Source organism: Zophobas morio, unplaced genomic scaffold (genome assembly GCF_036711695.1).
Source record: "Zophobas morio isolate AGI-343-1 ecotype UQ-CSIRO unplaced genomic scaffold, CSIRO_AGI_Zmor_V1 ptg000046l, whole genome shotgun sequence".
NCBI lineage: Eukaryota > Metazoa > Arthropoda > Insecta > Coleoptera > Tenebrionidae > Zophobas > Zophobas morio.
The window spans coordinates 5,672,248-5,694,798 of record NW_026972151.1 but is presented as its reverse complement, the minus strand read 5'-3'; the positions used below and the strand labels follow the sequence as shown (position 1 = coordinate 5,694,798).

The window sequence follows — 22,551 nt, the reverse complement described above, 5'->3', positions numbered from 1 at the left end:
ATTTTTAGTTATGTAAGTATGGGCCTACACCCAAATAAATAATTTTCTTAGTGTCCAAATGCTCGGCCGCGGTCAAAGCTATTTGAGCACGACAAAATCTCGTGTTCCACTTTCCCCTAATGATTAGATTTTCCTTATAAATCCAATTTCCTTCAGTTTGGAGCAGAATTTCAAAAAATCTTTCCCTTGTTCTCTCTGCATTCTACATTGTTCAAATATTTTACACATTTATTTTCTCATCTTAACATCCTTTCTTCTTAATATACTTTCATGAAAAATTTTCCTCACTTCCACTCATGCTTCCAAGATTCATAAAGCAAAAAATGGAACAAAATGTTGGTAACTGCGTATAAATCGGCGGAAAGAAGTAACTACTTTCAATTAAAATTTAAGTTCAAATATGTTTATACGTATAAATAAAACTGCGAGATATTTATTTTTGTATGCGTTTATTAATACAGTTACGGGAGGTATGCATAAAGCGTGGAATTCTACAATGTGTTACCCATAGCGCTCTGGAAGTTGTATTACACAATAATTCCAAATTTTAACATTTCAGTTGAAGAACTCCCGCCAGTGGTGCAGTGCAAAAAGGTGCAGATATAGAGCATATTTCAAACAAAAATCTTCTAAGTCATTTACTTTCCTTTAGGGGCGCGAGCTGTAAATTTTAAAACATTAATATTGGTGGCATTTTTTTTTTCTGATACGTACCTGAGACAGATGAAATAAGAAGAGCAATAGCGAGAACAGCACAAATTGCAGCATAGATTTTTTTAAACATTTTTTCAGTTGAAATAATCGACTTGGAGTTTTGATATTTTAACCAACAAGTATGTAGTTTTTTCTATAACAGGTCTTTATATACGGCCAACTACTGATTAAAATGAACAATTATCTATATTTTAACGCATTTCTGTACGATATTTTACTTTATAACAATAGTAGCAGCAATAATAATAGTAACTTATCGCCTAACTCATTATGTGCTTTTACTACGATAGGTTTTTGTTTTCTTTTTTTTATTTTCTTTTGAATATATTACGCGGTTTGTGCACTTGTCAAAAACTCCCATTTTCTTAAGGCAGGTTTAGTTAAAACGGATGTCCGTTAAGACTCAGAAATGGCGTTGTATGGAAATTATTGGGCTTAATTTTTTCCGTTACCTACCGAGAACTATGACATTTCGATCAGTTCATGCACTTGTCAAACACCTGTAAAATAAAATTTAATGAAGTGATTTCTTGATTCTTGTATGTCAATTCATCTAGTACTTTTGGAAATTCCGGATAAAATCTCCAATAGAACAGTTCAGTTCGGCCAAAACAGCCGTTTAATTTGTCTGTCTAGAGCCAGTACGGCCCTTCTTCCTCATCGTTGTTACCTAGTCAAAGAACCCCTCCATCGAGCTTTCTCCGACTATCAGATGGGTCTTATCGTGTAAGTTAGTATCAGTGACCCAATTAATTATACGTGTGTAGCATATTCTACCCTCGTACTTTATCGACCGATCAAATGAACTAGGAAGGCCACAACAACTCGCTGCTCTCCTGTATTTATCTATTATTATTATTACTAAATAATGTTAAAGACAATGTCTTTTACAGAATTTAAATATTTATTTCTAATGTTTGTATTAAAATATCTCTATCAGCTTTCAAGATATAAGTTAATTGTGCTGAAAATAACTGTGTGGTAGGTGTGAAAGTATTTTATCAAGTTTGCAACAGAAACGTATAATTATAAAAAAAAATTGACAAAGTAAACTCCATTTTTAACATTATCAGTGGTAATTATGGATATGGCCTTTGCGATTTGTATTGAAACACAACCTGTTGATTTTATTTAACAGGAGTTGCTACGTTTGACTCGTATGGTGTTGTCCATATATTTTCAGAATGCATTATCTCCATTATTAATTCACTTATTACTATGAAATTTTGAATGTAACATTTCGACAACTTTTACTATATAATGCTAAGGCAGTTTTTCTAGAGAGTTTATTATCATATATGTTTTAAATTTTGTAGAAATTTTTGCATGACGTATTTAAAAAAAAATCAATATTTCACTTGTTCATTGAAATTTCCTTCTTTTAGTTCTTTTTCTGGAAGTTGGTAGCTCTTCTAGGGAATTTCTGGTTAGTATTTGGTAAGAGGGTTGGTAGCGAAGTTGGCTTACTTGGTAGAGGGTTGAGATGAGTCGATCACTGTTTGGTAGTTAAAAAAAGGGGAAGTCTTTGTTTAACCAAAATTAATCGTACCGATTGCGACGCCACAGTTTCCCCAACAAGCGCAACTAATTCTTGCTGTTTTTATAATCCAAAACATGCGAATTTTCGACCGACGCTAACACGTGGTGTAAATTTCATTCATTGTTTGTAAATTTACAGATCATGTTAAGATTTCAATCGTTACTGATTCCAACACAATTTAACAGTCGTGAGATTGTTCAGATAAAGCACTTGCTAGAAGATTTCATGAGATTCACTTAGTCAGGACTCATCCTTTTGTTTATCAAGTCATAAATAAGCTTTCTGGATGATTATACTTAAGTGTTACATTATGACACTTCTTAACTCCTCACAGCATATTGCTAATAGTTCATTTACGGTAGTTAAATTAACCTAATGTCGTCCCATTTTGGGAAAAAGGACCGTGGAAACTGCGGTAGAATTCATAATATCGTGGACTGACGGACGGGATTCCTTAAGTAGTTGTCATTCGGACATCACCGAGACGTATTTATGCATTTATTACGTGTTTGTTTGGGATAAGCTGGGGACAGTCCACGATATAAACTCACAAATCTACTTTTTTTTAAGGAACCAGTCACTTGGATGAAGGCATAATTTAACATTATGTAAATTCCTTGTTTAAATCGTTGATAAAGTGTGGCATAATTTAACATCATGTAAATTATTTCTTTGAATTGTTAACACAGAGTGACAATTTAGTTAGATATCTCCAAAATCGCGGGACGGAGACAGGGGACCTATCTTTTCTTACTCTATGGGCCTTGACACGTCAAGAAAAGATGAATATCGTCGTTTGCGGAAAGCCTAGCTTCTTGTTTTGTTCCTTGTCGTTGTTACCTCTTGGAGAAATAATCTTTACATTAAAACCAGTTATTTTCAGAATCTGATTTGTGTAGTCATTCAAAAAATTGTATTTTTATTGGAGCGGGAAGCATTTACCATTAACTGGTATTTTCGAAACGGACACAAGGTAAATAGTGTGTAGGAGCGTCGAGGTTTGGGATAAATTCCGGGAGTAAGTTCCCAATAACATCATCGACCATGGATGATACAATTTCAAATTATGTTGCTCGACCATTATTATTATTATTATTATTATTATTATTAGTATTAATATTCACCCCCACAGTACAACCATTTATTGGGGTAAGATGAATGTATTTAACATTAAAACTAACTTAAATTTAACACCATCATTCAGCCTGTAACAAGCATATATTTTTAATTTTTCTTGAAGTGGTGTTAAAGATGTCGAACATATCCTGGTTTCTGTTGTAATTTTCGCAGATGGTATAAATTGGAGAAAATTTGCGCAGATTAGTGCGAGCTATAAAAATGTAAAATGTGTCATATCTACGCGCATTTACCCTTGGAACTAACAAATTTATACATTTCAATAAATCTCGGCAGTCGATATTTCCAGAGACAATTTTGTATAAGAATATGAACGAAAAATATAAACGTCTTTTCAGTAAACTATTGATGGAAAAGATTTGTAAGAGTTCTTCTTCAGGAAAACCTCTTGGAGGGTAGAAACCAAATTTCTTATAATGTAAAAATTTTAAAAATTTTCTCTGAACTTTTTGGATCATGTGAACATATATCATATATCCTGGGGCCCATATATTACACGCATACTCTAATTTAGTTCTCACAAACGCGAAATACAATGTTGATAATGTTTCACTGTTGCGAAAATTACGACCATTGCGTAAGACAAAGCCGAGAGATTTCGACGCTGACATGATCATTGTTTCTACATGATTGTTGAATGACAATTTCTTGTCAAATATCACTCCTAAATCCTTGACAACGTCAAATCGTTGTAATACTACATCGTCAATCATGTAATCAAACAAGAGGAGTATATGCTTCAAAGAAAATGTCATCACGCCACACTTACCGATATTCAATAAAAGACCGTTTTCCAAACACCAAACTAATAACCTGTGTAGGTCATTTTGCAATGTGAGACAGTCGTCTATGCATCTTATTACTCGAAATATTTTTAAGTCGTCCGCATATAGTAAACAACGACTTTCTAATGAAGATGTTATGTCATTAATAAAAAGGATAAACAAAAGAGGCCCAAGAACTGATCCTTGAGGAACGCCTGATGTTGTATTTATTTCTACCGATTTAAATCCTTTACAGATCACAAACTGCGTTCTACCAAAAAGATACGACTTCATCAAGTCTAATAGACGATCACATAAACCAAAAGAATTTAATTTGTTAATTAACTTAAAATGATCAATCCTATCGAATGCTCTCGAAAAATCGGTGTACACCGTATCCACCTGGTGGCCGGTGTCGATTGTGTCTGATAAAAATTGTGTAAACAAACATAAGTTGGTCTCAGTGGAACGACCCTTAACAAAACCATGTTGCAGTGGTGAGATGTAGGACTGAACATGACGCATAATACTCTTGTGTAGCAAGATCTCGAACACCTTGGAAAAATTGCACAAAAGAGCGATAGGACGATAATTTTCAATTTGTTTTTTATCCCCTTTTTTATAATTATATTGGACAAATAGAGGACTGTTTCCATAGTGAGGGGTACACACCAGAGTTGAGACACATGTTAAAAATAAGCATAAGTGGAGATTTGAAAATATTAGCACAGTCTCTCAGAATAAAAGCTGGAATATAGTCTGGCCCAGATGTAATTTTATTTTTTAGTTTTAAAAGTGCTTGATACACCTCCTCTTCACTATAATGGTAAATGTTTAAATTAGGAAGCGACGGTATGGTATGTACAGCAGAAGCTTGAGATTGAATATATTGCTGTTGAAAAAACTTTGCGAAAGAGTTGACAATTGATAATGGATCATTTAACTCTTTTGAATCATAAGTCATCACTCCTGGTATAACATTTTGAGATCTCAACCTGTGAACAAAGGACCAGAATTGTGTAGGATCTGACTGTATATTACTTTCAGTTTTTTCTAAATATACATTATAGGCATTTTTTATTTCAATTTTGATTTATGATCTTAAAATCTTGAATTTGGAGTATACCGCAGGATCCCTAAACCGTTTATATTTCAACCAAAATTTCCATTTTAGCTTTAGCATTTGTTTTATATTAACAGTGAACCAGGGCGGATATTGTCTTTTATTTAACGCTTTGTCATAGGAACACAAACTTCAAAGATTTTATCTAGTCGGGAATATAACTGCAATGTTGCCTTATTAGGGTCCGTAATGTCTTTCAGAAACGACCAATCAACGTTTAGCAACATGTCATATAAGAGGGCAAAGTCTGCATGTCGAAAATTGTAAGATTTAAAGTTGCCGTTACATATTTTTTTTTCTTTAGATGATAATTTGTGTTTTATAAATATCTCAAGACTGGGATGATGATGATCTTCATCAAGTAAAACATCAGTAGCTTTTGTTACTCTGCATTCAATGTTAGACAAAATTAAATCTAATAGTCGCAAATTAGAATTCCGTACGAAATTATATTGACGATAGCCACTCATCTCTAAGAAATTCAAAAGGGGCTTTAACCTTCCATCACTACCTATTTGATCCATTAAGGAGTCTGAGTATGCCGGAATATTAAAATCACCTAGGATGATTACGTCCCCTTCGAGAGTAAAACAAAGAGCTATTAAGTGTTCAAAAAATACATCAATGTCTTCCACAGATGTTCTTGGACTAGGAGGTACATATGCAACCACTACGTAAAAATTTTGGAAGGAAGAGTTAATTTTGACAACTAGAATATCGATCATTGCCACGGAATCGAAACCTAAATTAGAAATGTCGAGCTTACATGAAGTAAAGGAAGGATTAACTCCTATTAAGACTCCTCCACCTCTTGTACAATTAATACGAGAAAAGTTTCTGTCACTTCTATATATTGTGTAATTACTTGATATTTCTGAGTCTAGAACTGTGTCATTCAGAAACGATTCAGTGAATGCAAATATATCAGAATGGAAAACATTTTAATAATTACAAGGACCTTTCCCTCCTCTAATGAAAAATGCGCCTTGTTTATATGTCATCACTTAAACAGATGAATCAATCTTGATGATGTGGGGAAGATTTATATTAATCCTTTATTTCTGAAGACTTATTCGGTCTTGTTGTCGTTTTCCTCATGTTTATCTGTTTTGAAATCATCTAATCTTTAACCTTTAGTGACACCTTTCAGATAAATCCTGAGGGACAATTAGTGCCAGCACCCCAGGAGTTCAACATAGCACATTTTCTAAAAATTGCGAAATTAAAATATCTCAACCTTAAAAGGAAGATTGTATCTATGTTTTCTAACAAGTTTAAACAAAACCACAAAAAACAAATTTGCACAATCATCATCAACAATCACAATCGCAAAATTTATCAAATATTAAAAACACAACAGAACAACCAAAATTAACCACAATCAAATATTTCTACCATCATGTATAAGTAGCGTATGAATATCAACACAATATTTGTAGTTTCGCGGAAATTCCAAATCCGTTTTGCCGCTCTTGCCAAAGAAGAAACCAACTTATACGTTTTCATCTATTTAAACTGAATTCCAAGGGTCCTTCATCTAGTATCAAAAGAACTTCGTCATGACCGAGTGCTCCTCACGGCCCGTTTGCCACCCCCTCGGCGAACACATAACCCCCTGTATCTTGGTAAAGCAAAACACGCAGTGGTACCCAGAAAACTGTAACTCCATCATCATGGTGAACCCTGCATCTTCGCTTGTTGTCGACGCTAGCCGGTACCCAACCCAACTCCAAGAATATACAGGAAGTCCGCTTCAACTATGGTGCTTTGAGCGCACTGAGACGGGCACCTTCTTGATAAAGAATGTTGGTAATCAGTAAGTAGAAAAATTAAATATTTAGGTGCTTATGCATTATCAATTTTTCATTGTTGTTTGTTAGGAGATATTTGCAAGTAGAGGGCGACGGCACAAATGGTAGACGAATAGTCACTGACGTAAAAAACGGGGGACCGAGTCAGCAGTGGCAGCACCATCATCTTGAGCAGACGATAACAAATTCAGCCAGTGGTAGAGCGTTAGAGATAAACGGGTTTAATTTTACTGCAGGGTCTGTGATACTAATTAATGATAAAAATGCTGGAACTAATCAGAGGTTTTCTCTACAATATAAATAGGTTGATTAAAGACAGCACAAATTCCAACTACGATATATGGAAACAGTTAAATGTCAAAATTCAAACAAATAAATAGTTCTTATACCTGTAATTTTGAAATAGTTAGCTTTGTATTAAATGTGTGAAATCGTGTTTTTTTTAATTGGATGAGAACGTGCATTTTCAGCCCGAGACCGAAGTCGAGAGTTAAAACACAATGTTCAACGTTCTTTTCTTCAAAATGGATTGATGTTTAAAATTAGTTTAAATACTATTGACTACTTTAAAATCTCCAGTGAGGATTTGTGAAGAGTGAATATTATAAGAATTTTTGTAAAACCCCTCCAGAATTTTACAAATCGTTACTAAAATCAATTAAACCTGAATAAATAAATTTCCGCTGCGCGTTTTACGTGAACATTTATATTATTGTTGTAAAATTGCGTTGGAACATGAACGGTTAAAAATCCTGACGTGACCATTTCAGATTAGAAAATCATCAATACGTTGATCGTACCGATTCATCGAATCGGGACACCACACTTCATATACAATAATAGTAATAACTTGAAATATGGAAGTGTTTGGTTAACAGTAATTACAGTGATTGGATAGATCAATTTAATACACACGTACCTCCTACTAATGTCTGCCGGCGGAGTCCATATCTTTGCGGTCAAAATAAAACAGCACAATATCTGGTTCGTTGTCTCAGTTTGGCGGTTTTGTGGCATTGCTATTCTCCCCTCCCACCCCGGACAGGAATGTATAGGTTTTTTGGGGTTAATGACATTTGTGACAGCTCGCTCACTTTTACATGTATTTATTTAAATATTTCAAGTTTAATACTGTTTGAACATATACAGTGCACAACTTTAATAGTATAAAACTAAAGCTGTTTTATTGTAAATACAAAAAAGGCATACATTAATTGATACGTATTTGAATGAAATAATAGCAAATTGCTCGGTGATACACACAAACCTTACAATACCGAAAAATCAGTATGTCACTCTTAGAAAAAATAAAACTCCAAACAACAATACAAAAATATGTTTTCCAAAAATGAGATCTTCACGTCAACGAGAGAGACTTATAGAGAAAACGAATATTACTGACAAAAGCCTTGTATTTATTATCTCTGTCGATTATTCACCACTACGGATCTATCACAAAATGATTCAGTAAACTCATCGTTGAAAAACTTAGGCCTAACAATAATTTGAGTTATTTTTAACGCTACTAGATTAACCATAATCTAATACAAAATTAAATCTTTGATATAGATAAGACTAGGTGAGTGTTGTTAGCTTCATTTTTAATCAAATTTTTAAAACCTGTCAGGGAGACAACATTAATAACCAAAACTTTCCGAAAATGGACACAATACCCACCATAATATTGACTAGTAATTTCACGATGTGGATTAACAATAATTACAAGGGCGTCTCTTTCCTCCAATGAAAACTGTTCGTTTTTGTACTGGGATTCGCGCCGGACGTCGATTTCCTCAGGTTGGCGGCGGCCGTGTCTAAGCCGTTCTTCACGTTCGCCACCAACCGCAGAGCCGGATTCGTCACGATGCCGTTCCTCTTCGGTTTCTGACTGCTAACGACACCCCAGTAAGCACAAAATCGCCACACTCATTTTTTTTGCGCACTGAATACATCTGGTAACACCCGAATCTCTTATACACACATACAAGCTAAGCTTTATTCGCATTTTAAAGATCCACCAACACCGCAACTGAGCAATCACTATTTCGTGTTACCAACCGCATTCGTTGCGCCCAAAAATCCCCGTTGCCACAACCTACCTAGATTTCGAGTTGGACTCGTGACTCTGCTCCTTCTTGTCCTTATTCCCCACCGCCGCCCCACTCGCGTTCCCCAAAATTATCCTCATATGCGTGTCCCTTGCGAAATGCGTATCCGGAGCCTTTGCAAAGTTGTTATGTCGTAAAACCGGTTGATATATATTCATAGCCCCTGTAAACTCTGACATAACCTCAACATTTCTACCCTCTCGGCTCCGCCCACACTTACCGAACATATTCGGGGTGTCGTGAACGGGGCTTAAAGGCGGCGACGCGTAAATGGGGCTCTGAGGCTCGCTTTGCAGAGGAGACAAGAGTTTACTCAGAGGTCTCGTTTTGCCGCCCCTCGAACACTGCTGTAGCTGCTGGGTGAACGACATGGGTTGGGAATTCTGGGTGGTTTCCCGCTGGCGGTCGCCGTGGCGGCTCGAATGACTCGATCCCGTCAGGTTCGAGCTGGACTTGGAATTCGAACTGTGGTTCCCGAGGGACACCATGGATCTGCGCTGTTGCTCACACCAGTCGGCGTTGCCGGGATATAGAACCGCACAAGAAGGTTTGGTTTCCGCGGTTGAAGCTACAATACAATTAATCAAATCTTCCATCGTCCTATTTATATATAATAACATCAAATTACCCGATGTTATCGAGTTGGCACTACTGCTCGTATGCGCCATCTTGTGTGACCTCGCGTTGTACTCCTCCAGGAGACGCACCACGCCTCGGTGGCCCGACTTCGCCGCCACCCTCAACGCGTTCCGCCCGCAGGCGTCCGAATGGTTGGGGTCGGCGCCGTGCTCCAGCAAGGCCACCACACACAGCTCGTGGCCTTCCTGAGCCGCTATACCCAAGGCCGTGGCACCTTGGTTGCACGTGTGGTCAGGGAGGGCGCCGTGTTCCAGCAACAGTTTCACTATGTCGCTGTGACCTTGCCAACTCGCCGAATGGAGGGCTGTGCGGTTTTCGAGGTCACACGCGTCGACCTGGCACTTGCCGTAGGTCAGAAGGAGGGAAACCATCTCGGTGTGGCCTTGCCATGCCGAGACGTGCAGAGGCGTTCGACCCTGTTGAACACAACCATCGGCAAAACCGACTACAAAATCAATGAATTCAAACCTCTAAATCCCGAGTTTCGACATCGGCACCTTGTTGGATGAAGTACTTGGACATGGCCAACCGGTTATCGAGCGCTAACACGTACAAAGTGCTCCTGCCGTCGGCGTCCTTTGAGTCGATGTCGGCTCCGTGCGCTATGAGGAGTTGGACGACTTCGTAGTGACCCTCAAGGGCTGCCAATCTACCAAAATCGATCAATCCCGATTTCTTTGGACTCCATCGAACTTACCTTAAAGCTGTTTTGCCATCATGCGGCCTCTGATCGATCGGTGCGTTATACTTATCTAAGAACATACTAACTAAAGCTGCGTGCCCGCCTTGGGCCGCTAAAGCAAGCGGTGCTTTTCCCTCATTATCAGTCTCATCGATTCTAGCGCCAGCCTCCAGAAGAGCCTCGCAAACGTCTTGATGACCTGCGACCACAAAGTAATCACAATCAGGGTAGTAGTATATTGACATGGGGGTGTGTTTCGACCCAGGTGTGACATTACGGATCTGTGTTGGTTGCGCAGCAGCTCTTCTACGACGAGCGGATCACACAGATAGCCGTAATTACACTCCCTCAGAGGCGAGAGGATTGAGAGGGCTTACGAATTGCATTTACGGTCACTGCCGCGATTATGTTGAGTAACGCAATTCCGTCTATGACGAGCGGATCACGTAGAGAGCCGCATTTCTACGTGACGAGAGACTACCCCGAGCGACGCACTAACGCGTAAACTAGCGCAGTTACATCCGGAATCTGAGGTTCATCATATGTGACTACATATATAACAACAATTGTACAACCCCTACAGTATAAAAAATATATCCTCTGAATTTGTAGAAAATTTTTAATTAATCGTTAACAAAACTTCCATCTATGGTTACAATTCAAAATCTCTCAAGCGAAACACACACACCCCCATGCCCGGTCACGTGGCCTATGACGCGTGCCCTGTATATATACTATTCGGGTGAGTATTTTTGTTTTTAAAAGTCTGAAATTTGTTATTACTACAAACGTACCTTCGAAAGCTGCATAGTGTAACGGCGTCCACCCTGAATTATCCCTGTGCTGCTCGTCCAACCCCCGATCTAGTAACTGCCTGACCACTTCGACGCATCCCTGCGCCGCCGCCACAGACAGCACCGTCCTTCCTTCAGAGTCCATCGAGTCTATGCAACACCCCCAAAACAGCAACAACGCCACCACCGGTGCATGCCCCATGCTCGCCGCCGCCCACAGCGGACTCCTCCCGCTGTGGTCGCAGTGGTCCACGTCCGCTTCATTCTCCAAAAGCAGCTCACACACGTCCTTGTGACCTTTAAAAAGTTTTTAAATTGATGCTACTACCTTCTTTTATATAATAGGTAGTACAGTACTATTACACACCTTCGAAAGAGGCCACCAGCAGCGGCGTCATCCCCTCCTTGTCCTTGTGGTCGACCGTGGCGCATCTTTCGAGCAGCGTCGACACCACGTTTACCCCGGGTGTCCGCGGCGCGCACAGCGCTGCGACGGACAGCGCCGTCCTGCCGTCGGCGTCGGCGTGGTCGACGTCCGCGCCGAAGTCCAGCAGGTGCTCGACGATCTCGCTGTGGCCCATGTAGGCGGCGGCGATGAGCGCGGTGCGACCCTCGTGGTCGGTGAGGTTGACGTCGGCTCCGTTTTGGAGAAGGATCTTGACGATTTCCTCGTGGCCGGACCAGGCGGCGGCACGAAGGGCGGTGCGGTTCTCCGCGTCCACACTGTCCAGGACGCAGCCGTGGTTGACGAGGAGCTCGACGACCTCGGTGTGGCCGCCCCAGGCGGCGGCGCGGAGGGGCGTCCAGCCGTCGACGTCGGCTTGGTCGGCGTTGGCGCCGGCCTCGAGAAGGACCTGGAAGGAGAAGGGAGTTTTATGGACGGAAGTTGCTTTGGTTGCAAGCAATTAAGCTTTCTTTTTATTTCTGAGGGACGTTTTACGATTATGAAAAGATATTCGAGATTGTAAGTTTGGGTAGAAGTGAGCGTCATTGAAGAACCCAAACATGAAATCATAGGATCGTATGTTGTATAAAATAAGCAGAACGCTATTATGATATATTTTAAAGTTTGGGATCTTTCTAGGCTCGAACTTGCGACCCCTGGTTTTACTATTTACTTGCAGTAGTTAAATCTCAAAAACTTCTGTTCGCTGTTGTTCGATAGTTATAGTACTAACTGCTAAACAACTTTTGTTTGATATTTAGATACTATATATTTACGTATTTAATCTGTATAATATTAATTAATAATATCAAACTGTATTTTAAAATATGTTTCTTCTACTGTTTATTTGTAATATTTTTTACACATAGCACTACTTTCTTCAGTAATATTCTTGTCTTATAAAAAAATCTCTTTCACCAATACATTTATTGATCGTTTTTATTTGTTGTAGTGGTAAATAAAACGTTTCTATTAGAATTACACAACAAAAAATATGGGGTAAACTGTAATCGTCATCTATACATAAAACCATTGAAAAACTATTTAGTGAAGCAATAGACAAAAGCTAATAAAAATGAAATATAATTTCCCTGACGGTACTTAATCTACCTCTAAATTTTTCCAGACTTTCGTTACTTCATTGAAGTGCCGATAATTTGTATCAGTCTACTTGCAACGATCCGATAATGAAAACCTGTATTTTCCTTTTTCTATTAATCTGGGTATCTAGGGTAAAAAATCAACACAGTTTCATAAAACACAAGTGCAGGAGTATCGCATTTTATAAAATTTAAATACGATTTGCTATTGTAAATTTTGGAGATGAACGTCATCCCGTTGTTTAGTGGGGATGATTTGCCAAATTTTGGTTAGCGTTTTACCATCTGCACGAAATTCCTAACAATTTGACAACAATCGATAGTTTCGGACATTTTCCGTTAAAAAAACGACACAGGCAGATAGACAACTGACACACGGAAACGGGAAACCTACTTTTCATACTCTAGGGGTCCTGAAACGTCTCGAAAAGTTAAAAGTATTCAGTCACTTTTTAGACTCGATTACAATACTTCCTTAACTAACGCTCGGGAAGTAGTAATATGGACAACATCTAACCTTAGAGCGTACTTTTTTCCTGAATTTATTCAAAGTTTTTATTTAGAATTTAGATCGCGATAATGTGGAAATAAAATAACACATGGACGGCTTAAAAAATGGGGCATCTCAAATATTTCCAAGAAAAATCAAGAATTCAATGTTGCGGACGTTATTATCAAAGAATAAAATTGTTTTCACTCTATTTGTTATTTCCTTAATAATCTTGTTCCCTAAAAATTCTCTTCCACCAGTCCAATTTATTGATTGCTTTTATCCATCTGTCCGCGTAATAAATAAAATTTTTCTATTAAAATTACACAAAAAATGCACGTACTACACTATACCAGACACGCTTGTTCAAAATCACGGCAGATTCATAAACCACAAGTACAGGAGGTTGCTTATTATATAAAATTTAAATAATAATAATAATCTTGACATGACGTCATCACATTTACTTAGTCAGAAAGGGGGTATCCTTCTCATAACAGTGACCTGTACAAAGTTTAAAATTTTAACGCAATTTTTAATTAGATGTCTACCAGGAAATATATCAGTTTCACCAACAATTCGTTACAACACGAAATTAACATAAATAGCAATATTTTCACACGCTTTTCTGGTTTTATAAAATGTTCTGCAACTAATCTGAAGTTTCTATTCTGCGCTTAAAAATTAATTCGTGGAAATGACATTCTGACATGTTATTATTATCTCTCCCAGCATGCAAATCTTCTTACAATCTTGGAAAATACTTAAATAAGAATAAAACCAGGAACATAGGAAAATTTTAGATCTGAAAACAAATTACATCGAAAAAGATATTTATTTTAAGTCATTTGGGTGCAGAACCTTTAATTATTATTACTTTTCATTGCTGTAATGACAGAATAAAAACTGCTATGGATGAAAAAATTGCGACCATCGTGAAAAAAGAATTTTTCCGAACAAACTGACATGCGTCGATTTATTAAATAAAAGTGCACGAAAATACTTAGTTAAGCAATAGATAAAAGCTAAGGCTAATTAATCTCACTGACAGCTTTTATTTAATGCCAAAGTTTTCCCAAACTTTGTAAAGCCAACCGGACAATAAGCATCATACAGTCAGTCCATTTGGAACGGTCCAAAAATGAAAACCTATACCTTATTTTTGGTGATTTTAATCTCATAGTATCTCACTGTTGACGCAGAATTAAAAATCGGGATTTCAAAACAAGAAAATTTCAAGATTTTTGCAAATATCAATAACGAATCCACTGAATTTACAACGAAAGTAGGACTAAAACAAGGATGTGTATTTGGTCCAATATTATTCTTAATTATCTTACACGACGCTATAGAAAAAGTGTAAAAGTGGAATTCTGAAAGATGAAGACCATAAAACTCCTAGTAAAACCATTAATTGCCGATGATATGGTGATTGTAGCCGAATCAGAAAAAGATTTGCAACAAAAATATAATCAAATACCATACAAAGACAGGAAAAATAAACATGAAAATAAGTGTAGTGATTTTACAATCATAGGACATCTGCGGAATAGACAAAGTGACATAGGATAAGAATTTATCCAAGGAATAGTAATTAATAACAACATTCTCCGACATGATTTTCATAACGGATTTGAAACTGGTTACTCTAATTTTTCGTTCAGAATGTGTAGATCTGCATCATTCTCTCGTTTCTTGAGATTTATCAAAATAAACAACGTAACCTCCAAAAAGTTGACCCACGATGCTTGCATGTACATAAATGGCTTTTTTCACCAACATTGATTTATAATATTAGATACTAATCATTCTAATAACTTTGATAAAATATCGAAAAACAGCCTGAAAAAGTCGTATTAGAACCGCTAGCCCACATTATTTATTATTAACCTTGGCTACTTCACCGAACTCAAGCTGTCGATTACCATTGCGAAGAGGATAGAAAAATATCAAGGAAGAACCTCTGCATCAGAGAAAAATTACATTGATAAGGTTATTGTTTATTAAGAAATAAAGAAAGAAGTGTAGCAGTCGGTAGAAAAACTTACGGAAGCTTACGGAAGAGAGTCGTGTACCCTTAGAACGAGACACATAAGTACACTCAAAGCACAAAAGGATTGGAAAAGAATAGTTAAAGGTACAACACAACAACTACATATTGTAATGTGTAAGTCCTACTCCAAAAAGAGTTAAAAGGACTATCGATTAAATAATAAATAGTAAAAAAAAAAAATCTGGACACTTCACGTGAAACCTAGGACACAGAAGTTGCTAAGTTAAGCAATAGGCACATCAAATAATTTATTAACTCTATTTGAAAAGCTTTTATTTAATGTCAAAGTTTCCCAACATTAGAGAAGTAAGTAATAGAATCGCAAATTCAATAGCATCAGTCAGTTCCTTTGCTAACGTTTAAAAATGAAAATCTATACTTTATTTCTGATGATATTCACTGCTATATACAACATTGTTGAATGCAAATTAAAAATAGCGTCTCCAAGTAAAGAATTTAAAATTTTTGCAAACATAAATGATATTATTTTTGCAACGAGCTCAACGTTTGAAGGACACGAATTTCTATTTGACACTCCAAACCCCAGACGCGTAGTCAATTTTAAAGAAAATATTCATCAGGTATATAAAAGCTTCTGCCAAAACTATAACTACGTAATTATAGAGGATAACTATACATATTTTGAGAACACGATCCTCAGTCTACACCACGACGACAATTTGAAAGTTAACGGAAAATATCTCTTAATAATCAAAAGAGTCCAAACCCACGAAGTTAAACATTATTTTCAACTCCTGTGGGGTCACGACATCTATAACGTCATCCTCCACACTAACTCGTCTTTCTTCACTTGGTATCCTTATGAAAAGTGTGGACATATGGTAGTTCGGAAAACCACTCCACTGGAAGGTTTTTTGAACAAGATCCCCAAAAGACTCAACTGTCCTTTAGGAATCAGTTGGAAATACTCTCCTGCCAATGTTCTGGATCCATTCGACAAATCAAATCCTGGAATCTTTGTTCTTTATGCCGATCTTTTGACGAAGGCAATGGGATCTCGATCTGCGTATCTACCAAATTCTGAAGATCTCCAGAATATGATGTTAGCAAATCAATCGTTTGATATCAGTAGACACATGAAGGAAAAAAATGCGACTCTAGCCATTGGTGGTTTTCCTTCGCAGTTTCGTCCGGACCTCAAAATCACATTTGAAAATACGCACTTCGTACAACAATCAGAGTTTTTGCTGGTGATGCCACCAAAGAGAGTGAAACCAAAGTGGAGGGAATTTATCAAAAGTGACATCACCACTCTGGTTTTGATACCAACGACGTTGATCATCTGCGGAATCTTGATATTTTCAAAATCAAACATTTCGTTAGAAGATTCGATTTTTCTCTCCTGGCAAATCTTCATACAGCTGAGTATACCAGTAGATCCCCGGAAAGTAAAAGCACGAATTTTTCTTGTTCTCATGTTGTTTTCGATGTTGATTAATTTCTACTATTTGATTACATTAAGCAGTGTTTTTACGGAACCTAATTATGACGGAAAAACCAGAAGTGTGAAAGATTTCGCCACATCAAATATTCCAGTACGATGTAGTGAACCCATTTTGGACTTGGTGATTCGACAGCAGGATGAAGAAACGAAAAAACTAATACGAAAAAAGTTTATCACAAGCAAAATTGCCCTTGTGAAACAAATGAAGTATCTTGATATAAGTAACACAGCTCAAGTTCAAGTGAAATTCGATTTGATATCGGTGTTCAAAAATCCTGAGGTTATAGAAAAAGTCCAAGTACTGTTTCTGTGTAATTCTTGCTTCTTGGTGTTCTGATGTGTTATTTTTAGATCATTTCGTTCTATAATCATTTCCTGATTCCTCTGCGGTGTCATCTTAAGGAAAAAATCAACTACCATTTGAGAGAAATTGAAGAAAGAGGTTTCAGGCAGAAGTTTCAGGATTTGGCAACCTTGAGTCGAGCGAAGATAGTTTTTAAGGAACATGAAAATGTTGTTATATTGACTGTTGCTGACTTGCGAGGTGTCTTCTTGGTGTGGATTAGTGGCTGTTCTCTTTCTATTGTTCTATTTGTGGTGGAATTATTATTTCCAAAAGTCCTCTGGACAAGATTTTTGTCACTGTCACGGTTCCGGAAATAAATAAATAAAGAAACTAATAGGATCTTTATTTTCAAGATGGCAGCGAACTGATCTACGAAATTTCCCTCCACAAAAAAAAGTCAAGAAGTACCACCTTGGAGGAACGTGTAAGAATTAGTCGACCTAGAAGTCAAAGGCAAAATACAGTTTATTCAACGTCGTTATACGGCTAAGGTGTTAGAACTCATTCTTGTTCCGCTATTCCAAAACTTTCCAGAAACAATTGTCCAACAAGACAATGCCCGCCCTTATATCGTTAACATGACTTTAACATTTCCTGGCCGAAAATAATGTCAATCTTTTGCTCTGGCGGCCACGGCCACCTGATTTAAATCCAATCGAACATGTCTGGGACATGTTCCCAACACATTCGATGAATTACATCCACAGTTGCAGATAGCCTGGAACAAGTTGGCTCAAGATGCAATTGATCATTTAATTTCCAGCATGTCTAGAAGGGTTGGTGAGTGCATCAGTCGATGCAACACATTAATTTTTTTTTTGTAAAAAAATATTGTTAGTTTTTGTTGAAAATTTAATCGTTTGACTTTATGCCTTATTTCTACAAAATTTCAGCGTTCTACATGTGCTCTTTTAGGGTGGTCCTTTTTTTTTGAAACGCAGTGTATAAAGATTACGGAAAAAGCTAGAAGACACAACAGAAAACGCACACATTGAATTTACAATGAAAGTAGGACAAACACATTATTGTTCTCAATCGTCTTAAACGAAGGAAAATCCACAATACGAAAGTTGGATTCTGGAAGATCAGGACTATAAAACTCTTAGAACTGTTGTTGCCGATGACATGGTGGCTGTAGCCGAAACAGAAAACATTTGCAACAAAATATAATCGAATGCTAAGAAGAGCCAGAAAAAATAAACATGGAAATAAAAATGGACAAAGAATCCAACCCCTTCAAAAGCTATGACTATCTGGGAACATCAATAGAAAACAACGGGAAAATCGACGAAGAAATAAGAGAACAGGAAAAGTGGGAAAAGTATACAGCAGTCTCAAGAAATTCTTCTATGGGAAAAAGGAAATACCAAAAGAAGTGTACTAGTCGGTGGAAAGAAGTAATTAGTTGACGGAAGCGAATCGTCGTGAACCCTTACAACGAGAAAAAAATGAAGATAAAACTAATAGAACAGGTGATAAAAGAAAAGACAGTTGAACTGGATCCGACATCTACTTCGAATGAAAGAGCATAGAAGCATTTGAGACTAGAACATACTGAAAAAATAAAACCGGACGTCCGTGAATCAGATGGGAGGAGCAAGTTAGACAAGCGGCAAAACAAGGGCGAAGAAAAATCACTGGTACAAGAGAAATGGAAAAAATAATAATTAAAGGTACAACATAGAACAACTACATTTTGTAATGTGTAAGTCCTACACCAAAAAAAGGTAGAAGAATATCGATTAAATAAATAAATAGTAAAAAATTCTGGGCACTTTCCACGTGAAAACAAGAATACACAAAAAACTTAGTTACGCAATACATTAAATAATGCATTAACTTTATTTGCGGTTTTTATTTAATGGCAACGTTTCCAAACATTAAAATAGTAATAGAATCGCAAATATGATAGCAACAGTCAGTCCACTTAGTGCGGTCTAAAAATGAAAATCTATACCTTATTTTTGGTGATATTCACTTCCACACATCACATTGTTAAAGGCGAATTAAAAATAGTGACTCCAAGAACAGAAAATTTTAAATTTTTTACGAATATAAACGACGTTATTTTTGCAACAAGTTCAACGTTTCAAGGATATGAATTTATATTTGAAATTCCAAACCCAAGCCTCATCTTCAACTTAAAAGAAAATGTACACCAGGTATATAAAAGCTTCTACCAAAACTATAACTACATAATCACGGAAGAAACTTATGCAAATTTTGAGAACACGGTTCTTAGTCTACACCTAGACGACAATTTGAAAGTTACCGGAAAATATCTCTTAATAATCGAAAGAGTCCAAAATCACGAAGTTAAAAATTATTTTCAACTCCTTTGGAGTCACGACATTTACAACGTCATCCTCCACACTAACTCGTCTTTCTTCACTTGGTACCCCTACGAAAAATGTGGAGACATGGTAGTTCGTAAAACCACTCCACTGGAAGGCTTTTTGAACAAGATCCCCAAAAGACTCAACTGTCCTTTACGAATCAGTTGGAAACAGTCCACCCCCAATGTTATGGACCCACTCGATAAAGCAAATCCTGGAATGTCTGTCCTCCATGTCAACCTATTGACAAAAGCAATGGGATCTCAATCTACGTATGGCCCACATTCTGAAGAACTCCAGAATATGATGTTAGCAAATCGATCGTTTGATATCACTAGACACATGAAGGAGAGAAATGCGACTCTAGCCATTGGTGGTTTTCCCTCGCAGTTTCGTCCGGACCTCAAATTCACATTTGAAAATACGCACTTCGTACAACAATCAGAGTTCTTGTTGGTGATGCCACTAAAGAGAGTGAAACCCAAGTGGAGGGAATTTATCAAAAGTGACATCACCACTCTGGTTTTGATACCAACGACGTTGATCATCTGCGGAATCTTGATATCTTCAAAATCAAAAATATCGTTAGGAGGTTCTATTTTTCTCTCTTGGCAAATCTTCATACAGTTGAGTATACCAGTAGATCCTCGAAAAGTAAAAGTGAGGATTTTTCTTATTCTCATGTTGTTTTCGATGTTGATCAATTTCTTCTATTTGATTACATTAAGTAGTGTTTTTACTGAACCTAACTATGAAGGGAAGATTAGAAATATGAGAGACTTTGCCAAGACAAATATTCCACTACGATCTGGGGAGCAAATTTTGGAGTTAGTGATTCGATACCAGGACAAAGAAACGAAAAAGCTAATAGGAAAAAAGTTTATCCCAAGCAGAACTCCCCTTGTGGAACAAATGAAGGATCTTGATAAAAGCAACATAGCTCAAATTCAGGTGACGTTAGATTTGGTATCGGTTTTCAAAAATCCCAAGGTTATAGAAAAAGTTCAAGTACTATTTTTGTGTAATTTTTGCTTCATAGTGTGCTGACGTGTTTGTTTTAGGTCAATTCGTTCTATAATCATTTTATGATTCCTCTGCGTTGTCACCTTAAAGAAAAAATCAACTACCATTTGAGAGAAATAGAAGAAAGAGGTTTCAGGCAGAAGTTTCAGGATTTGACAACCATGAGTCGAGCCAAAAGGGTTTTTAAAGAACATGAAAATGTTGTAATATTGACTGTTGCTGATTTGCGAGGTGTCTTTTTGGTGTGGATTAGTGGATGTTGTTTTTCTATGGTTCTATTTGTGGTAGAACGAGTGAGAAACAAAAGTTGTAGATAATTATATTACCTCTAAAAATCCTCTGCACAAGATTTTTGTCAGCCTCATGGTTTCCGAGACAAAAAAAAAAAAAACTAATTGGACCATTATTTTCAAGATGTTACCCACATTTAACGCTGCATTGACACACTTTATGTAAATATAATCTGTCACTGTATTTTAATAAGAATTTGTTGTTGAAATATATACTAGAAAACACATTAAAAAGTTTAAGCTTTTTTATATTATCATTTATTAACAGTAGACTAAAATTTTATTGAACAAATTAGGCATTTGTATAACAACAGTTACATTGTTGGAATTAGTTTAGATATATGTATTAGAGTTATTAAAAACAGAAAAAACAGATCTAAGTACTTTTCTGTTATTTTTAAAAGTGGGCTAATAAGATGACAAAAAATTATTCGTAAAAATGTCTACAATTAAGAAATAAAAAAAGTAACAAATTCATCACATTCTTAGTGTAATACGGAAAAATTATATATAAATATTTAATCGAAATATACTTAAATGAAATGTTCGTATTAAGTACTTAGCTAAAATAAAAATAATCGGAAGTATATTAATAATGTTTTAGATTTGCTAAATTAAAATGGCAATATTTTATAGCGATTTTTTTGAAGGGCTTTTTTTCAAGAAAAAAATCTGTCTGACCATTGCATAATCATGAAGTGTTTCGCTGAAACCTAAAATACAATATTGCGTGCGTGATGGTTGAAATTATCCAAAGCTTTATTACATACTCATAAATACAACAACACTGTTTAAGCATAAAGTACAAAGTTTTAGACATTACCAAAATTTTTACTGAACTTCTATCATATTCGTTAATTATTACTTTCATAATGGGAGTTAAATTGTAAAATGTTGATGTACAACTTTCAATGCTTTTATCCAAAATTCTACAGACAAGGTTAAAAATAAAAGTTTGAAAGTTTTAAATAGGAAGTTTGGTCGGACTTTATCATTTGCAAAATATTCCAGTTACAGAATATGTATATCCTCTCAAATGGACAAGCCCTTGAGATTAACTATCGACAGTTATCGCGAGAGTTACTCTCAAGTGGACGCGTAGCATTAGGTACAGGTAAAATAAATCGTATTGTAGGTTGCCTATTTACAGAACCTTGATGACTGATAATGTCTAAATACTTTTAAACCAAGATTTACGTATTTTCATTCACCGATACTGGAAGTTTTTGCTTTAACGGTTTCTGCACTTCCTGTGCAACAATTTTCTCTATTCGAATCATGTTAATAGCCACTCATTAGTCAATCAAAAAAGGGGTCCGCTGATTTTACCGCACAGCTAATTTAATAACTAGCATATAATTTTTATACGTTCCCAACATCATCAATCTTCATCAACGTCCCTGTCACTTTAGCAACAGGCGTTTAAGTATTAAGACTTTGTATTAGTACACAAGTGTATGCCATTCTTTTACCCAACCAATCGATCACACTGTACAAGGAACGATAACGGTTGAATGGCGATCAAACAGTGCATGATTGAATGCATTTTTTACGCCTCAACCTGTTCCTCACAGGAAATTAATATACACCTGATTATCTTAAATTAGTTATAGATTGATCTCCCTGTAAAACTGGAAAAGTGAAATATGTTTAACGGTATTTCCATTACGGTGGTATGCGGGATAAAAACT

At 36.6% G+C, this 22,551-nt stretch overlaps 2 protein-coding genes and 1 long non-coding RNA gene across 8 annotated transcripts in view; 1 reads left to right on the top strand and 2 right to left on the bottom strand.

The window, feature by feature from the left end:
- Window positions 1–432: 432 nt before the first annotated feature.
- On the bottom strand, window positions 433–782 carry LOC135142246 (uncharacterized). Its single transcript, XR_010282478.1, has 2 exons — window positions 715–782; window positions 433–661 (listed from the first exon to the last, which is right to left on the bottom strand). It is a non-coding gene; the product is annotated as an uncharacterized LOC135142246 (long non-coding RNA).
- Window positions 783–6,683: 5,901 nt separating this feature from the next.
- LOC135142316 (uncharacterized) lies at window positions 6,684–7,497 on the top strand. The gene is made up of 2 exons (XM_064074003.1): window positions 6,684–7,094; window positions 7,159–7,497. Exons 1-2 carry the CDS (start codon window positions 6,838–6,840, stop codon window positions 7,391–7,393), a joined length of 492 nt encoding a protein of 163 aa, XP_063930073.1. The 5' UTR covers window positions 6,684–6,837; the 3' UTR covers window positions 7,394–7,497.
- A 682-nt stretch (window positions 7,498–8,179) lies between these two features.
- LOC135141962 (ankyrin repeat domain-containing protein 50) overlaps window positions 8,180–22,551 on the bottom strand; it is a 71,123-nt gene continuing 56,751 nt past the window's right edge. For 2 of the 6 annotated variants that reach the window (XM_064073578.1, XM_064073580.1), the window contains exons 5-11: window positions 11,680–12,166; window positions 11,313–11,609; window positions 10,534–10,717; window positions 10,305–10,485; window positions 9,826–10,252; window positions 9,189–9,765; window positions 8,180–8,980 (exon numbers count right to left, since the gene is read on the bottom strand). In XM_064073578.1, coding sequence (XP_063929648.1) covers window positions 8,809–8,980; window positions 9,189–9,765; window positions 9,826–10,252; window positions 10,305–10,485; window positions 10,534–10,717; window positions 11,313–11,609; window positions 11,680–12,166 — 2,325 coding nt within the window. In that variant the 3' untranslated portion in view covers window positions 8,180–8,808. The remainder of the gene's footprint in view (window positions 8,981–9,188; window positions 9,766–9,825; window positions 10,253–10,304; window positions 10,486–10,533; window positions 10,718–11,312; window positions 11,610–11,679; window positions 12,167–22,551) is intronic. The other 4 variants (XM_064073581.1, XM_064073583.1, XM_064073584.1 and 1 more) reach the window with 4 other exon arrangements.

Excerpts from the sequence above, each read along its gene's own strand:
- LOC135142316 (XM_064074003.1), top strand. The coding sequence starts at position 6,838 with ATGACCGAGTGCTCCTCACGGCCCGTTTGCCACCCCCTCGGCGAACAC. Across the intron at positions 7,095-7,158 it reads ATAAAGAATGTTGGTAATCA|GAGATATTTGCAAGTAGAGG; the intron begins GTAAGTAGAAAA and ends GTTGTTTGTTAG.